The 18307-nt window shown below is 35.5% G+C and overlaps 1 protein-coding gene across 2 annotated transcripts in view; it reads left to right on the forward strand.

Annotated features, from left to right (window-relative positions):
• BMP5 (bone morphogenetic protein 5) overlaps nt 1-18307 on the forward strand; it is a 113512-nt gene that overhangs the window by 59601 nt on the left and 35604 nt on the right. For both annotated transcript variants that reach the window (XM_032864502.1, XM_032864503.1), the window contains exon 3: nt 17081-17229. In XM_032864502.1, coding sequence (XP_032720393.1) covers nt 17081-17229 — 149 coding nt within the window. The remainder of the gene's footprint in view (nt 1-17080; nt 17230-18307) is intronic.

Here is an 18307-nt window from a genome sequence, read left to right on the forward strand (position 1 = left end):
ATTTGAAAATCTTACCTGTTAAACCATTCTTTAGGAAGTTCACAATGCACATTAGAATATTAAATTCTTAGGGGCACCTGGGTGGCTCAGTCATTAAGCGTCTGCCTTGGGCTCAGGACATGATCCCAGGGTCCTGGGATGGAGTCCCGAATCAGGCTCCCTGCTCAGCAGGAGGCCTGCTTCTCCCTCTCCCACTCCCCTTGCTTGTGTTCCCTCTCACTGTGTTTCTCTCTCTCTGCTAAATAAATACATAAAATCTTAAAAAAAAGAATATTAAATTCTTAGAAAAGGTTTAGAGTAAAGAAACCTAGTCTTCCTCAAAATTATTTGACTATGAAATCTTTTTCTTTGGGTATATAATACTTAATATCCATGAAACACTGTTTCAGCCAGACAGACTTTAATAAGTGCTGATCTTATTTTAAGAGCAGTAATTCCAAGGTAGATAAATCTTGTGTTTGTTTCTTAGCTCAAACATTTACTAGCTATTTGTCTATGGGTGGATTTTTATTTGTTTAAATCTCAGTCCAGTGGTTTCATTTGTAAAATAAGTATACTAAATTTGCGGGGGGGGGTGTTGTTTCTGTCAGAGAAAGAGCCTGGCATATCACATTGTTTTTTTTAATACTAAATAATGATGGTGTCTTTAAAAATAAGTGATGAGAGGGGGTGCCTGTGTGGCTCAGTCTGTTGAGCATCTGCCTTCGGGTCCTGGGGACCTATGTAGTTGGGTTCTTAGAGAGGAGTCTGCTTCTCCCTCTCCTGCCCCTCCCCCTGCTTATGCTCTCTCTCTCTCTCTCTCTCAAATAAATAGATAAAGTTAAAAAAATAAAATTAAGTGATGAGAAGGCACCTGGGTGGCTCCCTTGGTTAAGTGTTGGCCTTCAGCTCATGTCATTATCCCAGAGTCCAGGGATCCAGCCCAGTGTCAGCTTTTATTTAAGTCTATTGTTGTATATGTTCAGGATATTATTTTTTAAAAGATTTTATTTATTTATTTGACAGACAGAGATCACAAGTAGGCAGAGAGGCAGGCAGAGAGAGAGAGAGAGGAGGAAGCAGGCTCCCCGTTGAGCAGAGAGCCCGATGCAGGGCTCGATCCCAGGATCCTGGGATTATGACCTGAGCAGAAGGCAGAGGCTTTAACCCACTGAGCCACCCAGGTGCCCCAGGATTTTTTTTTTAAGATTTTTTTTTTTATTTGGGGGCGCCTGGGTGGCTCAGTGGGTTAAGCCTCTGCCTTCAGCTCAGGTCATGATCTCAGGGTCCTGGGATCGAGCCCCGAATCGGGTTCTCTGTTCAGCAGGGAGCCTGCTTCCCCCTCTCTCTCTGCCTGCCTCTCTGCCTACTTGTGGTCTCTCTCTCTAATAAAAATAAATAAAATCTTTAAAAAAAAAAGATTTTTTTTTTTATTTGTCAGAAAGAAAGCAGAAGCATGGAGAGCTGTAGGTAGAACAGGCAGAGCAGGTAGAGGGAGAAGCAGGATCCCCACCGAGAAAGGAGCCTGATGCAGGACTTGATCCCAGGACCGGGAGATAATGACCTGAGCTGAAGGCAGATGTTTAACTGACTGAGTCACCCAGGTGCCCCTGCTCAGGATATTTTTAAATGTTATCCACTGAACTAGCCATCCATTTCACTTTCTTTCACCTCTATTTTTTAAGTATGTGAACTGCATAACTTAAGATATAATAAACATGATTAAAAAAAGGACTACTAGAAGAGACTATTGATAATAATTTATAGATTGATTCCTGATCAATCTATGCTGATTTTTATGAATAATACATGTGGGAATATTTATGGGTGTTGATGCTTAGCTTATCAGATTTCCCAGTTTTGAGAATTTTAATTTCTTCAAACAACCAAACATTTGTTTATCTGGAAATTTTGCTAATTCTCTAATAATACCTGGTTTGAAAAACATTGCTCTCAGTGTTTCTACAACTGCATCTGCATGTTTTTTCAGTACTCTTGAGTATAATTTGGCTAAGTCTTTACTTATTTTAACATGTGTTTAGACATGTGTTTAGAGCTATTCTAAGATCCAAGATTTCCTAATATCCTTGATATTTTCCCTAAATCTTTGAGAAATGATTTCTAAAATCTAAAGTACATGTATATATTTGATTGATTCTAAACTCGAAGATAATATAGATTGCAAAGGTTTCCGTCCAATTTACTGAATAGCATTTATAAAAGTTTAGTTCAGTAAGTTAAATTCCATGTCAATTCAATTCACTTAAGTTGACATTTGAAATCTACTATCACGTATTGTTGAATTGTCCTGTAGATTTATGCTCTACTTACTGTTTTCTGTGGGTTTTGTTTTTGCTAATATATATAGGCTTTTTCCCAGTTATCTTTTTCAATCTCTGAAACATGCAAACTCACACACGTATACCCTACATTTCAGTTTTATATACTATTGATCAGCCGAAAGAATCTCTGGCAAAATGCTTTCCTTGTCTTTGAAATAGGCATTCATCCATTACTAGAGGCTCCTTCATCCAGTGTAAGAAAATGCCTTGTCTTTGTCATACATCCAGGACTCACTTTTTGCACTCCCCTCTTTGTTCAAAATATATATATGTAAGGGATGGCTGATATGGAAACAGCACATGTGCCTCTTAGAATATTTCAGGTTTCCATGAGGGATTTCAGCCACCTAGAAAATAGTGATGTATACCAATAAGAGCATGGACTTTGGAATTCCTCTATGGGGGAAACTGCTGTATATCTTAGGATCTCAAGTTTACAAGTATGAAAAGAATAAAAACAATAATAAGTATTTCAGAACAGTAGAAGTATTGCATATGATTTGAGAAGAACTAGTGCTTATCACAGTACAAAGACTATAGTTGATACTTTATAAATACATTGGTCAGCATATACTCATATAGCTCAGTAGGATATCTATTTTGTAAGGGTTTAGAGGATTATATCCATAGGGGAACCAAAAGTAGGTGGTTATTACAGTAACAATAACTACCATTTATGGATACCTGTTTTAATGTACAGATCAAGTAAGTAATATGATGCCAGGTGCCTTTACTTAATAAAAAAACCACCAGATCTTGGATTCATAAAAAAGCAATTGGTACATTTTTAAGTTTATTAATTAAATGAATATCACCCAACTTAACAGCAACATCATGGAAGCTATGTCTGAACTTGCCCCTGAAAGCATATGTTAAACAAATAGTCAAACTCATCTTTGAAATACAGTTGAAGAGTGATGGAGATGGGAGACTAGTTATTTATGAATTACACAGAAATATCAGAGATGTAGACAAACTGTATTCACATATAAATGTTTACTACAGTATTATTATTTGCAATCACATAACTCGTTAAACAGAAAATATCATACTTCATTTTATGGAAAATGGAGGTGCTATACTTTATATAACAAGTAGAAATTGTGTTTTAAAAAATATTTGAGGGGCGCCTGGGTGGCTCAGTGGGTTAATCCTCTGCCTTCGGCTCAGGTCATGATCTCAGGGTCCTGGGATCGAGCCCCGCATCGGGCTCTCTGCTCAGCAGGGAGCCTGCTTCCTCCTCTCTCTCTCTGCCTGCCTCTCTGCCTACTTGTGATCTCTGTCAAATAAATAAATAAAATCTTTAAAAAAATAAATAAATAAATAAAAATAAAAAATATTTGATAATACTAGAAGGTTCTCAGACTATAACATTAATTGATTAACGTATGGGGCATAACTATACCATTTTAAATAAATTCATATGGAAAACAGATCAGAAGGAAGCACCGTTTATTGCAGTCTTGTGGGTTTGAAATTTTAATTCTTACCCTTTTGTGTACTTTCTAAATTTTTATAGTCAACATTGTTTTTATAATCAGAAACAAGTTTAATTTTAGTTGAGACAAAGACAATAATGAAACAACCTCATGCTACAGATTTCTTTACAAAATAGCCTTCCTAAGGTACTCTTGCCAGAGGTAGAGGTGGGCGAAAACCAAAACAAAACTGAACAAAACACTAGCATTTAGCAGTAATTTCTCTTTCTTTTAATTAAGCCGCAGAAGTCACTTTTCCCCCACAGAAAATGAAGATAGCTAAGTAAATCTATATCTTTTCTTTCCACTAGTGGGAAGTTATTGTGCCAACTGGGAACCTTGACTTTAAGTCTCTGAAAGTGAGGAGGAACAGATTAAAAGTACTTCATTTATACATCATGTCATCACAGTTCAAACAGAAAAAAAATTTAATTTTAAAAAGTACTTCTGAACTGGGTGTTATATGTACATGATGAATCACCGAATTCTACTCCTGAAACCAATATTATACTATATGTTAACTATCTAGACTTTAAATAAAAACTAAAAAAAAAGGTACTTTTGAAATCCAATTATTATTATATTTTGTTTAGTATTACTTATCTATGGCTTCATATATTTTTTAAGTCAAGAGCTAAAAGGGAAGTAGGAAAAGAAAAAGAAGCTAATACTTCTGGCCATTTTCAAAGCTAGGGTCACCTCTTAAAATTTCTATGTAAAACTTCTATCTTCAGACTTGTGGGTTTTATTTTGCTTAGTGTTTTGAATTAAACTCAGAAACAATTGAACTGTCAGTGCAGACCGTTCTTCAATACAGTGCAATCAACAATGCATCTATAAATTTCACATACATAAAGCTCACTTTCCCTAATGTTATTATCGAGGAGTGTTGTGGTGGGGATGCTTGAGGTAACTCAGACTGATGTTTTGTAGCTATGTTTTATATTCAAGACATTGTCTAATCTATTAACCATCTAATATATGGCTTTTTTGACAGTGTTAGGCAATGAAAAATTTTTAAAAGACCCATTATGTCATCTCTTTCACATGTATTTATCTTAGCGAGACTTAAAAGTCTTAAAATAATATGTTCTAGTTCTACCATCTCCCACCTCTCCCATTTGTTCCTACTCATATTTAAATGTGTGCAATTTAAAGGAGCGTTCTGATATTTATCCAGATTTTTATTTTTCTTGGTAAAAAGTTAACACACTTTGCATCATTTCACTTATTTAGCCTTTTCATATAAGGCTGACAGCCCCAGATTCTATATAGAAGGCCTTGCTCTTCGGTCACACCTCATATATCTGGCATTATTGGGAAATGAGGTTTCCACATGATTGAATTTTCCAGATAATTCAGCTGAGGTAGGCATGCTTTTGCTGAGTGCCTACCATGTAGCAAGCACAAGGGACATAAAGCCGAGTAAATAAAATCTCCAAAGCTCATAGCCTGGGGCCTAGGGGTTGTGGTGGGCCTGCCGCACACAGACTTTAATAACTATAATACAATGTGCTAAGCACTATGATGTAAGTATGCACTAAGTGTTGTGGAAACACAAATGAAGGGGAAATTAATTCTTCATGTGGGAAGGTGAGGGACCTTAAGGGAAGCCACTGAGAGGAGTGCATCCTTGAGCTGGGCTTTTCAAGATGAGTAGAATTTTCTATAGTTGGAGGTAGAGAGAATTGAGAAGGAGGAGGAGAGGGAGGGACTGAGAGACAGAAACAGAGAGAGGGGTGTGTCCTAGGAGAAATATCCCTGAGTATTAAAATGTTTAAATGTATAGAGAATTAAATAATTCAAGTAAAACTATCAGTGCCAATATCACTGTTACTAAGAATAGCAGCCGGCAATTATCCATTTAATGGGCACTCAACATGGGTCTGGCACTGTGCTGAGTGCTGTACTTGAATTAATTTCTTCACACAAATACGCACATGCATATGTATGCGTGTGCCTGTGTATGTACATGTATGTGCATGTGTCTGTGCACATATATGCACACATGTGCATATGTATGTATAAATGTGCTATGCAGAACTCAACATTTTCCTAATGTTCTGCTATGAATATAAATTTTTGTACTCCATTGTAAAAACATTTTAAGCTAGCCTGCTCGATGTCATTAGCCACCTTCACTACTTGGATATATTTAGTTGAGCTGTCATCATTCCAGTTCACAGTCAGCTTCATATTTACATCATCTCCCCCATCCTGTTTCGCTAAGATTTGTGATTCTTCTGTGGACATGCTTCAGAATGTACACTGACAATTTCCACTCAGGAAGACTTCATGGGCTCTTGAGAGCAGGATAGCAGAGCAGGACACTCCATGTCTGGTGCCATTTTCTCTATACAGGCCAGCACACAAGCACAGCTTGTGTCTCTTCGGTGTGCAGGGATTCGTGCTCCCTTTCCCTGGCTCTCAGCAAGGACAGTGTGGGCTCCAGGGAACATTTTGCAATGTCTGGAGACATTTTTGACGGTCGCAGTGGATGAGGGTGGGAGGATGGAGCGTTAGTGGAGTCTGGTGGGTAGAAATGCTGGGATAGTGGGAGATGCAAGTAAACCTTCTACAATGGACTTCTCCTCCACCCAGTAGAGAGTGCCCTTGATGTCCACAATGCTGAGGTTGAGAAATCCTGTTCTATTTAAGAGTTTAAGCTATAAATTTAAAAAATGGGCATAAAGTGCTAGTCCATCAATTTTTTCTTTGACTAATTTCATATTTTGCATCCTAAGACTCATAACACGGAACAGCTTTTCAAGTCCTAAGAGCTCTCGGTGCATGGCTTATTGATTAGGAGGCATTAAAAGTGGTTGGACGATCTGTAAGAGTCTTCTTTGTTTCTTGTTGCGTGAAGGGGCCTCCTGTGTGTATATATATCTCTAGTAGCACATGTTTAGATTCTCTGCAGGGGAAAAATATGGGATGATATAATGCCAGGAAACCTGTTAAACATTAACAATATCTTAGCAATTAAAAAAAAAAACCTCTGCAGAAAGAAAACTGAATTTTCATAGTGAGAATTCAACTTGTTTTTCTATTTTCCCATGCTTGTCATTCAACTTCATCTAATATTATTATTTTACCAGTTTACATCTGTACCCTTGAAATGTAAATACAACATTGAGTTAGATATTCTGAAAATTGATGCTCTGTGAGATACATAGAATTTTATTATTTCACATTTGTTTTGGTAGAAAAAAAATCAGCTGAAAATATCAGTCAGCTGACAGAGTCAAATTCTAACACTTTTAAGCTAATGTTGTTCCTGAAAGAAACTCTTGACAAAAATTCCAGAGAATATAATTTATTAAATTGTCCCCTGTTAACATGTTCCATACTAGAGTTGTACATTGGGCTCCTTAAATGTTGTTGTGATATATATGTCAAATGCCCAGAGAAAGACGTATACTTGGTCCTTGGGTGGCTGTCATTGCATTTTTTTAGACTTGATAAACTATTCAAAGGCAAAGGGTGATGGAAGGAGGTGAAATACTTGTAACAGTAGAAATTTTGTAAAGACTGGAGAAGTCTTGCAGACTGTAAGGTTCATGTCTTATAGAAATAGAGGAATGCCACTTTTCCTCCAAAGTTTATCTGTATATCTTCCAGTCAATTTCTGAAAGCTTTTCTTGACCAAGTTTAGTGCTTGGTGGTTAGATTATAGAATGATTACACTCTTGGTTAACTACTTCTTCTCTATATATATTATATAATATATATTATATGTGTATACGTATATACACACATACACATGCATAAATAAATCTAACTGAAAACATATTGAACTGAAGAATATTTCTCTTTTGTTATCTCTTATTATTGATTATATAAATAATTTTACTTCCTTTTGATAAGTTCTCAACTTAATTTTTTTCTCTCTGATTTAGGGACAAAGATCCATTATGGATTATATGCATCAATAAATGTTACTAAAGTTAAAGAGAATGAATGAATACCTATATCTAAAATTTATAATTACAGGTTATTAAAGAACTTTTGCAGTAATAATTGCATAAATCACTTATGATTCCATTATGCCACCAAGCATAATATGTACTACTTATTAATATATATACTTACATGTGATAAATGTGCTTTGGTAAGAAAATAGTAATTATAAAAAAAAGAAAATAACAATTTTAGTTTGCAAAGCATTTCTTATTTGTGCATCCTTTCACCTCTGCAATATATTTTTGAGATAGGTATTATTTTAATCTTTACTTAAAGAAGAAAAAAGTTCAGAAAGATGATTTAAAGGGCATAATTGTTCTAAGCAAAGCCAATGTATAGCAAATCATTGTTGAAATTAAGCAGATACCAATTCCACCTACAACTATGATTCTTTGCTTTATAAAGGTATACTTATAAAGAAGATCATTATAACTTTGCTTTAAATCCTCTCACTTTCTTATATTTATTCATCCCTCAACTCCTGCAATTTGATTCTCATAATCCCATTCTACTGATTATCCATCAACATCAGCCACAAACAGCCTCCTTGTTACCAAATCTTACAGACACTTTTTCATTCTTTGATACTGCATACTACTTCCTATTTAATATGTGAAACATCCCAACTAGAGAACTGTATTAGTTTGCAAAAGCTACTGTAACAACTTATCAAAAATTTGAATGGCTTAATACAACAGAAATTTGTTTTCTAACAGTTTTGGAGGCCTGAAGTCCAAAGGCAAGGTTCTGCAAGGGCCACATTCCTTCCAAAGCCTCTAAGAAAGGATCCTTTCCTGGTAGCCCCAGATATTCTTTGGCTTGTGTCAGCATAATTTCCATCTCTGCTTTTGTCTTTCTTTAGCTATCTTCCTTCTGAGTGTGTCTGTCTGTGTCTCCTCTTATAAAGAGAGCAGCCATACTGGATTAGCCCCACCTCATGACCAAATCTCAACTTGATTACACTGTAAGGACCCTATTTTCAAATAAGATCATATTTCTAGGTGCCTGGGATTAAGACTTCAACATATCATTTTGAAGGACACAATTCAATGCACAGCAGGGAGTATGTCAACTAGTGTTGGGTAAGAGCAATAGAATCATATATGTGATAAAGAATAAAGGACTTACAGTGATTTGTCTTTCTGCCATTGTGGGACCTGGTTAAAGAGTTCATGTGAGGTTGTTGCTTCTGCTTCTGGTGATGGGTCTGAAGTTTGTAGTATAGGCAACTGGGAAGGGAAATGGATGTGGGGTAGGAGAGCATGAAGAGAACTAACACCTGGGAGGATAAGCTGGAACTCCAAGGACATATTGGAAACCATTCTACTTCTCAGAAAGACTCAACTTCAATGATGTGAGTGAGCCATAGGGTAAGCTGGTAAACTTCACCATGAGCTCCACATAACCTTTGTTTAGGATGTGGAAAAAGTGAAGGGGATGACCTGGCAGGAGGAACTGTGGGCCAGGATTTGGAGAAAATGATGTTACTGAGATCCAATGGAAGATGGAAAAGCACCAGACCCAGCTGTTCCCCACAATAAGGTGAGCCAGCAGATCAGCAGCAATGCATGTGAGCAGGAGGAAACCTGGCACTTTACCAATCTTCCAAGTATAAACTTGGCTGCTGCTTCCCTTCAACTCCTGCACAGATTTCTTGTATGGCTAACCTTAACATAGACACAAACAGGGAAGAGAATTTTGGGAGCCTGGGTTTCAGTTTAGCTGATTTGACAAAGTATAAAACCACAGCAGTCCATCTTTGTCAAACTGACACCAACACATACATTCTATAACCACTCATACTTTCCAAAAATATAATAGGCAAATCATTCTCTGATTTTTTATCCATCTTTGGATGTTATTCAATACTTTTCTAGCTGGGTCATATTGCCCATTTGATATCCTGTCACTTCAATACAAAATATGAAGTTAGCTACCATCAAAACTACTTATACTAGATGGGAAGGGAAAGAAAGAATTGGTTCATAGGGTACAAATACATTAATATCAAAATAAGAAAGGAATACTCACAACTGTTACAACCCTCACTCTGTACCTGGTCACATTGTGGTAGTTGGTATTTATAATTTCCTTTTTCTGCTATGTAATCCATATCCTTTTTGTTTTCACCAACCACTACTGCCAGTCATTGGTCCTTATCTAGTGAGGTAAAAGAAATACTCATTCTAGAAGTGTCTGGGCCATTAGTAGTAATGCCTGCATTGAGCTCTAGTTTTCCACTGACTTTTATCATAGGACATGGGAGAACTAAAGGGTGTTTCAGGTGAGGTCTTATATTTCAGACATGCTCCTTTCTCATACTATGGTAGAATCAACCTAGTTTCCTCTTTGATACTTAGGGTTGATCAACCCACATACTATAGCAGCGCTTTATCAGCTTGTTGATTCACTGGACTGAAGAGCCCAAAGTGACCACATGGATGTCTCAATTTCTAACTTAATGGAACCACTGCTAAGCTATTAATGGTACCATTCTACTATTGGGAACTAAGAACTCTGGTCCAACATTTTGGGGCCAAGCAGCAACATTTTTGCTCATTGGATCAGGAAGAGTGAGTAAGAGGAGCTACTCCTGTGTCTACCCCTTGGTTTCTAGACTCAAGAGAGAGGGCTGTGAGAGAAATAGTCGTATACTGGTTGCTGATATAAAGCATATAAATCTTCCTGAGGATATTAGTCCATTTGTATAAGACACTGATGACCAACTGGAGGCTTCAGTCTTCAAAGAGGCCATTTCCTTGTCCTATCAGGCCATCTGCTACAAGGCAATGGGTAACATAGTAAGACCAAAGAATTCCATGAGCATGAGTCCATTCTGCACTTCATTTGCTGTTAAATGAGCTTTTTGGTCAGAAGCAGCTTTGAAATTCCATGATAGTAAATAGGGTATTCTGTAATTTCATGGATAGTGATATTGGCAGAAACCTTATAGGCAGAGAAGGAAAATTTGTATCCACAGTACCTATTCCAGTGAGAATCAGTACTGCTCTTCTATGATGTAAGTGACTCAATATAATTGACCAAATACAAGGTAGCTGTTTAATCCCTCTGGGGAATGATACCATAAGTATTTATTATAGGGATTTGACCTTATGCAACTGTGGAAGTTAGTTAACAGTCTGTGTAAGGCAGTTGCTCTACATTTGATGCTGGGCCTAAGATCCTCAGAGAAGGCTGGAAGAAAAGATGGGTGAGTTGGGGAAAGGAAGGACAAAGTAGAACCTGAAACAATCATCTGGAAGGCATGAGGACAAATTGGAACCAATCTTCCAGCCTCCAATTTCAATGATGCAGATGATTTCCTTGCTATCAAATCTTTCCTCATAGATATGTCCTCATGTCTGACCCTGGATTCAGAGAAATTGAACAAGAAGATTCACTGGAATCTGAAGGAGCTGCAGGCTTACCTGCTGCCCACACCAAAAAGGTGAACCAGCAGATCTCGACAGTATGCCTAAGCTGTAATAACACTTGAACATGTGGAAGTCTTCCAAGCATAAATATGGCTACTACTTCACTTTCACTTTCCAAATCTTACCTAAATTTCTTTTGTGGCCAACCCTACTCCAGAACCTTACAAGGTAGTTACAGTTTAGTTAAACTGATACAATATAAAACCCACATTGGGAGTCAATATATGTTAAACTGAAAGAGTGAGTTAGTGAGTGGATGGATGAATGGCTTTACAAAATGTCTCAGGTCACTCCTTGGCTCAAATTCTAACACCTTGTTTTGGGTTGGTGGCTCCACTCAAACTTTTGGTATTCCAGTCCAAAAACCACTTATCTTTTGGTATAAGGAAAATAGTCAAAATATAGTTGGGACTAAAGAGAGCTGCCACTATATAAAACAAAGTGTTCTGAAAATGAAATATGGAGAACTGAGATCTGCTCTCCCATTTGGCTGAGTAACCATAAGAAATAATTTGATCTCTCTTTAAATTTTCTCATCAATAAAATAACAGTTTGGCTCAGTAATTTATATCCCACTTTTAGTATTCTTTGATCAATTTTTGTTACCTTCAGAGGTAGAATCTCAGACTAGCTAATTTCACATCAGACATTTTTCATCATAATTTTTTATTTAGTTTTAAAATAAGACTACTCCCTTTAGTCAGCTATTTAGACAGTAGAGAAAGTTAACATTTCCAATGATCAAAACTGCATCCATACTGGGCATGTCTGCATACTATATATGCCTGATCATACAGAGAACATATAATCATGATATGATCATATAAAGATGATATCTGTTTTACCCAAGTAAAAGATCCAAAAAATTGGAGAAATTGAATATTTACATAATGGATTTATTTTAAACACAGCTATATAATGAATGCAGTTAAATAATACAAAAAAGTTTACTCATATAATTATGTGTAAAATATTTATATAGTCATATTACTCTCAAAATATATATGTGAAAGCTTTTAAACTTTTTACATGCAGTTTGACATCATGTCTATCACAGTATTTTAGGTCATGTATCACAATACTACAAACCACATCATCTTCAGGTCCATCTGTATTGTCTGAAAAATAGCATTTTTTTCAATCTGTGTATGATGCTGGCATTGGAAGTAGTATGTTATCAAAAGCACCAGTACATACACATTTATTGTTATTATTGTTTATTTTTAGGCTTTTCTAGAAGGACAGATATTATATCCACAAAACAACTTCTGACTCTATGCTTATATAAGTGATTTTTAAGAGAGTGACTTACAAAGACAATTACTGGATTTTTCAAGACAACACACCCAGGAAGAGTTACTGAATTTCCTTGTGTGTCTTCTTTTTCTCTGCCTCCTTCTTATCCTCTCCTTCTTGCTCCCACCCTCATTCTTTCTGCTCCTTCCCTTATCATTGTTCTTCCTCCTTTCTTCTTTAGTTGTAACCAATTCTATTGCTACCATCTCAAAGAACTCCCAAATAACCTTGACTCAGGTCATTTGATGGTAATGTGACTCCACAAATAAAACTTTCCCAAATTTCACAGGTCAAAATTAAACAATTTAGAGCCATCTGTGTTATGACACACCAAGTAAAACTTCACCTGTAATTTTCCTCTTGTGCATAAACAATGAATTTTGGAACACTGAAAAAAATAAAATTAGATTAAAAAAAATATATTCAGATTATATTACATTTGGTTTTTTAAGGAGGGATTACCATACTATATTTTAAACATTGTAGAAACTGAGACAGGAATTCCTTAATTGTTCAAGCTCTGTCTGATCCCCAGATCCTTTTTATCTTTACGTTACACTGATATCTACATAATGATGGTAAGATAAATTTTAGCTCTTCTGTTGTCACATTCTTAAATATATAATCTTCATTTTCTCATTCCATCAATCTATATTTTTGACTTGTAAGTATGATGACAACTCAAAGCTTATTAAATTTTGGCTCCTGCTGTTCAGTCCTTAGTAAAGTACCTACGCTTCCTACCCTCCTGGTATTTTCACAGTCCCAAGGCACATATGCAAAACTCTTTCCTCTCTCAGTAAAATGAAAAGCACCCTTGCTAATCAATATCTACAGTCCACCAATTCCCATTACTAAACATGTTTAAGCCTTTGGACATGATCAAAGTAAGTTCCATGCAAATGTGTACCAAACTGTAAATGTGTGTGTGTGTGTGTGTGTGTGTGTGTGTATACACATACACATACATATTATTCACCTTTGAGTAACTATTTTTAATATATTTATATATTTCACATGTAAAAAGTCTATATGCGTGCTACAAATCCTTTATCTGTTAAGAATAACTCTGTAGTTAACACTTGCATGATGACTTCATTTAGCTATATAAGAAATTGTTATGCTGATTTATATCATAGTCTAAACAAATGTTCAAATTCTTTCTGAAAAAGAAAAAACACAAATTTTAGTAATGATGAATTATTTAATCAATATAAGTTTACTTTGACATATTTGTTTTTGAAAACATTTCAATGTTGATAATTGTTTTAACATGAACATGGAACATTCACATCTAGGATAATTTCTGCTTGTAAAAAAATATTCTAAAATAGTCTTATGGGTTGAACTGTGCTCCATCTCTCCCCCAAATCATATATTGAAGTCTGAGCCTCCAGGACCTCAGCATGTGACCTTATTTGGAGATAGGGTCTTTAAAGAGATAATTAAATTAAAACAAGGCAATTAGGGCATCCTAATAAAAAGGGAAAATTTGGACCCAGAGACACATGGAGGGAAGATGATATGAAGACACAAGGAAAAGATGAACAGCTACAAGAGACAGTGACAGGTCTAGAACAGATACTTGCCTCATCACTCTCAAAAGAACCAGCCCTACCTACACCTTGATTTGGACTTCCAGCCTCCAGAACTGTGAGACAATAAATTTCTGTTATTTAAGCCACTCAGTCTATGTTACTTTGGGATGGCACCCTTAGAAAACTAATACAATACCACTGTGAAACATTTGCTTATACACATCCATGTAAATGGACTCTATTGCCTTTGCTAGAATGTAGATTTTAATTTTAGTTTCATTGTTATGATTATAAACAATATACAGAAATTTTATTATGGATTTATTTCTGCTACAAGTAAATATATTTTACTACATATCTATTTTTTCTCTACTGCATTCCTTTTAAATGAATTAATATTTTAAAATATCTTTTATTAGGTATTTCCAGAATTTCTATAAAAATATCAGGTAAAAATAGTAAGATGAGACAATTTTAACAGGTTTATTTTATACTGTTCATTGGACATAGTATTTCTACTATTTCCAGTGATGTAAGTTCCATTTTTAGTGGAGTAATTTTGTACTTCAAAAGAAATCACATCTAAATTTCTACAGAATGGGTAGGGATTTATTTTTAAGAGACTTCTATGAAAGGAACTACATGAGTGAAAATTGCAGAATTGTTACCGTTGTGTTGATTAATAATAGACTTCATTCTTCCAAAGTGTATTCTGTTGCTTGTGGGTAATACAGAAGAACTTTTTGAAAGTTCTAGAAGAGGAGAGAGGAAAAATTAAAGAAAAGAATTTATCAGTCAAAAATAAAATAGCTTTGGTCAGGAATAGAAACCATGGAGCTTATGAAAGCAGTCAAGACTTCAAAACTTTTCAGAGGGAGAACTAGAAACGTATGGATTTTTCGAACTACACCGTCTGCCTAGATTAACCTTCCAATGAATTGCAAGCTGTATCTCTGAAATTAAGATATTTAGGGCTTGCTTGAATCCTTTGGCTGACACTTTTTCTAAATATATCCATTAAAACTGAAAGCATTTTCTTCACAGACGTGCTTGAAAATTTGGGTACCTGGATGTCGATAATTTGGGGATTTTTTTTTTCTGGAAAAATACCACAATCTCAAAATAATAGAAAATATTACCTGGATAACTACTTAAAGATACTTGTTACTTAGTGGACATTGTTCTCAAATTTTACCTCTTTGTTCTTTTTTGTTCTTCAAGTGTTTGTTCATTTCAGGCCAAGTGTGGCATTATAAACTCTTCAGACTTCAGGAGAACCTTGATGCCATATTTCAAATTGAAAGCAGGCTTGACAGCAGGGTAGCACTTGAGTATTTCCCAAGCTACAGGGTGACTCCTGTTTCAGAACCCGATAATGTGATTAAATTATTCCAATATTATAGTTTCAAAAGATATTTACCAAATATCTCAAGAATTTACGGATAATTTGTATTTCTCAAGTTTTGTTTACTTGATGAGTTTTCCACCTTAGGAAGAAGATGGACAGTTTGACTGATATCCCTTCATAATTTGAATAGAATGGGTCCTGAAAATTCAAGTCAGAACTAATGGAATATTTTCATTGTGTTGTAGTTTATGCTTGCCATATGTCTTTGGTATCTCAAACTAAGTCCCATGTTATATATGAAAAGATGTCTGTACCTCTCTTTTGGTAAACATTGTGATTAAAGCTGTGAAGGAGAATGAAATTTGCATCAATGGGATTAGGGTACCTGGATGATTTAAATAATCATAATGCCTTTATTTTAACTTCTCTAGGTTAGTGAAAGAATGAATAAATTAAGTTGAAATAAAGAGAATGAAGATGCAGCTTCTAAAATATTAAGAATCTTCACTCTGTTAAAAACAGTTAAATTTTCAATGATAATAGAGTTTTCTTCTTAAATCATATATATATATACATATATATATACATAATTTGTTTTTACTCAAAATTTGCTTTTTATATTTTGTAAGCCACCTTTGAAGTGACTTGTGTGAAGCAGCTAGATGGCAATGCAGAATAGTATTTAACATGGGTGATTATGACATAGCTTTGCCTTTCCTCATATAAGTAATATGTCCTTAAACAGATTCAGCACAGTATCAAAGTCAGAAAAATATGTAATAGTGTATGTCTATGCTCCTTTGAAGAAGAGCTGCTGTAAGGATTAAATGTTGGACATATGTAACTTTTAGATCAGAGGCTGCCTGTAGTAAGAATATCATAAATTAAGCAGTTCACTATAACTCAACAAATATTCATACATTTGGAAATTTAATGCTAGAGTTAAGATTGATAAATGTTAATCACAGTGACCCTGCGGAGACTATTCTCAAACATACGCGTTGGTAATTATAGCTGATGTTAAAGCAAGTCAGGGTGTATCTGCTGCTCAATTCGTGGGATTGATTCATCCTTTAGTCCAATGGTGTGGTTTGAGAGCCTCTCTTGGCCTCTGCTATCTGTAAAGTAACTTTATAATCAAAATGGAAAATGAAATGAAAAATAAAGATATACATTATATAATGGGAAAAAAACCAAGTATAATGAAAATGAAAAATAAGGGAAAATTATCTTTAAAGCAGATGCTTGCCTGCCTTTGCTCCATTGCTTTGACTGTCCACATTCATCAAAATTAGAGAGCCACTTTCCCATCCATTTCCACTCAGTTTGATCCTTGCTAGTGAACTTGCCAGGAAGGGCTACTTACAGACAGGAGTTTCAGGGAACACTGATTATCAAACCCCACCAAATCTAGACCACTAAGTCAGTTTGTAAGGGCCAGCAAAGAGCAGGAAAATGGAAATTACTTTCAGATATTACTAATTTGTATCAGACTTGGGTTGTGGGCCCAATAATAAAATGTTCTGTATCTTATTACTCATCACTTGAGTCACTTGTTCCTCTTGTTCTTTAATTAACTTTTGTTATTTTTTTTAACTTTTGTTATTTTAAAGAGTGCCTTTGGAATGTTTTCACTTAAGTATAGGAAATGATCATCTTCATTCACACTTTTAACTTTTTTTGTTGTTCTTTTTCTCCATAGGGATGCAGATCTGTTCCTGTTAGACACAAGAAAGGCCCAAGCTTTAGATGTGGGTTGGCTTGTCTTCGATATCACTGTGACCAGCAATCATTGGGTAATTAATCCACAGAATAACTTGGGTTTACAACTCTGTGCAGAAACAGGAGATGGTAAGCAATGAATTTCAAATATTTTTTGTGACACTAGTTTTGACACATTGAGAGTTATAGCTTTCTATACAATTTGACCAAGATAGAATAGATTGTTGTATACTTACGATGGGCAAGGTAGCACCTGCCATAGCATAGTGCAATATATTAATTAGTTAATTGATTTACAAGCGTATTTTCCCAACACACGTTTATTTTAAGACTTTGTAGTAGGCATAGAGGAGTAAAGAAGAATTAAATATTGTTTCTTGCTCTCAAGGAAAGAAGTTTTTAATCTAGTATTGAAGACCTGTGCACAAACAAGTAGGACTACAGCAATATAGTAGCTCCAAAAGAAAGCTATATACAAAGGGCTATGAATCTATGTCCTGATTGTGATGGTAGTTATACAACTATGTAGTTTGTAAGAATTTATAAGCTGTGCATTGGAATAAATATTATTATGTGTAAAAGATATCTCAAAATAACTAAAAATAAGTTATATATAATATATATATATTATTGAACACAGCTTTATATATATAATATATTATATATATAGTATTATACAGTGGTGCTAGGGAAACAGGAAAAGGAGCTACTAATAATACAAGGGGAGAAGGGAAGATGGAGATAGAAAGAGGCACAAAATCCTGCAGAAAATATCATTGTTAGGTCTTAACATATTCCAATATTGGGTCTAAGACAACAGCTCCAGAATCACCTGTGGGGTGGAAGGGTTTTTAGGAAATCTTCATTTTGAAGACGCTTCAGAAATTATTCCTGTGCTCACAAGTATTCATTGAGCACCTGTGTGTGGTGTGCTTGGCTAGATGCTGGAGATAAAATGGTAAGCAAGTGCAGAAACAGCCCCCTGAGATTTTCAGTTGACTGAGTCTCAAGTAGTGATCACTTAGTCATATTAGTGAATGGGTGATACTGCCTACTGAGATGAGCCCAGTGGATTTACAAGTGTAGAACTGTGAATGAGTCTGAACTACAGTCTTAAAGATCAGGAAGACGTGATTGGGGTAAAAAGTCAGGGGCAGGCATTTCAGACAATGGAAGAGAATAGGCAAAGACTGTGGTGAAAGGGGTC

The sequence above is a fragment of the Lontra canadensis genome, unplaced genomic scaffold (assembly GCF_010015895.1).
Source record: "Lontra canadensis isolate GAN:19392208 unplaced genomic scaffold, GSC_riverotter_1.0 scaffold27, whole genome shotgun sequence".
Lineage (NCBI taxonomy): Eukaryota > Metazoa > Chordata > Mammalia > Carnivora > Mustelidae > Lontra > Lontra canadensis.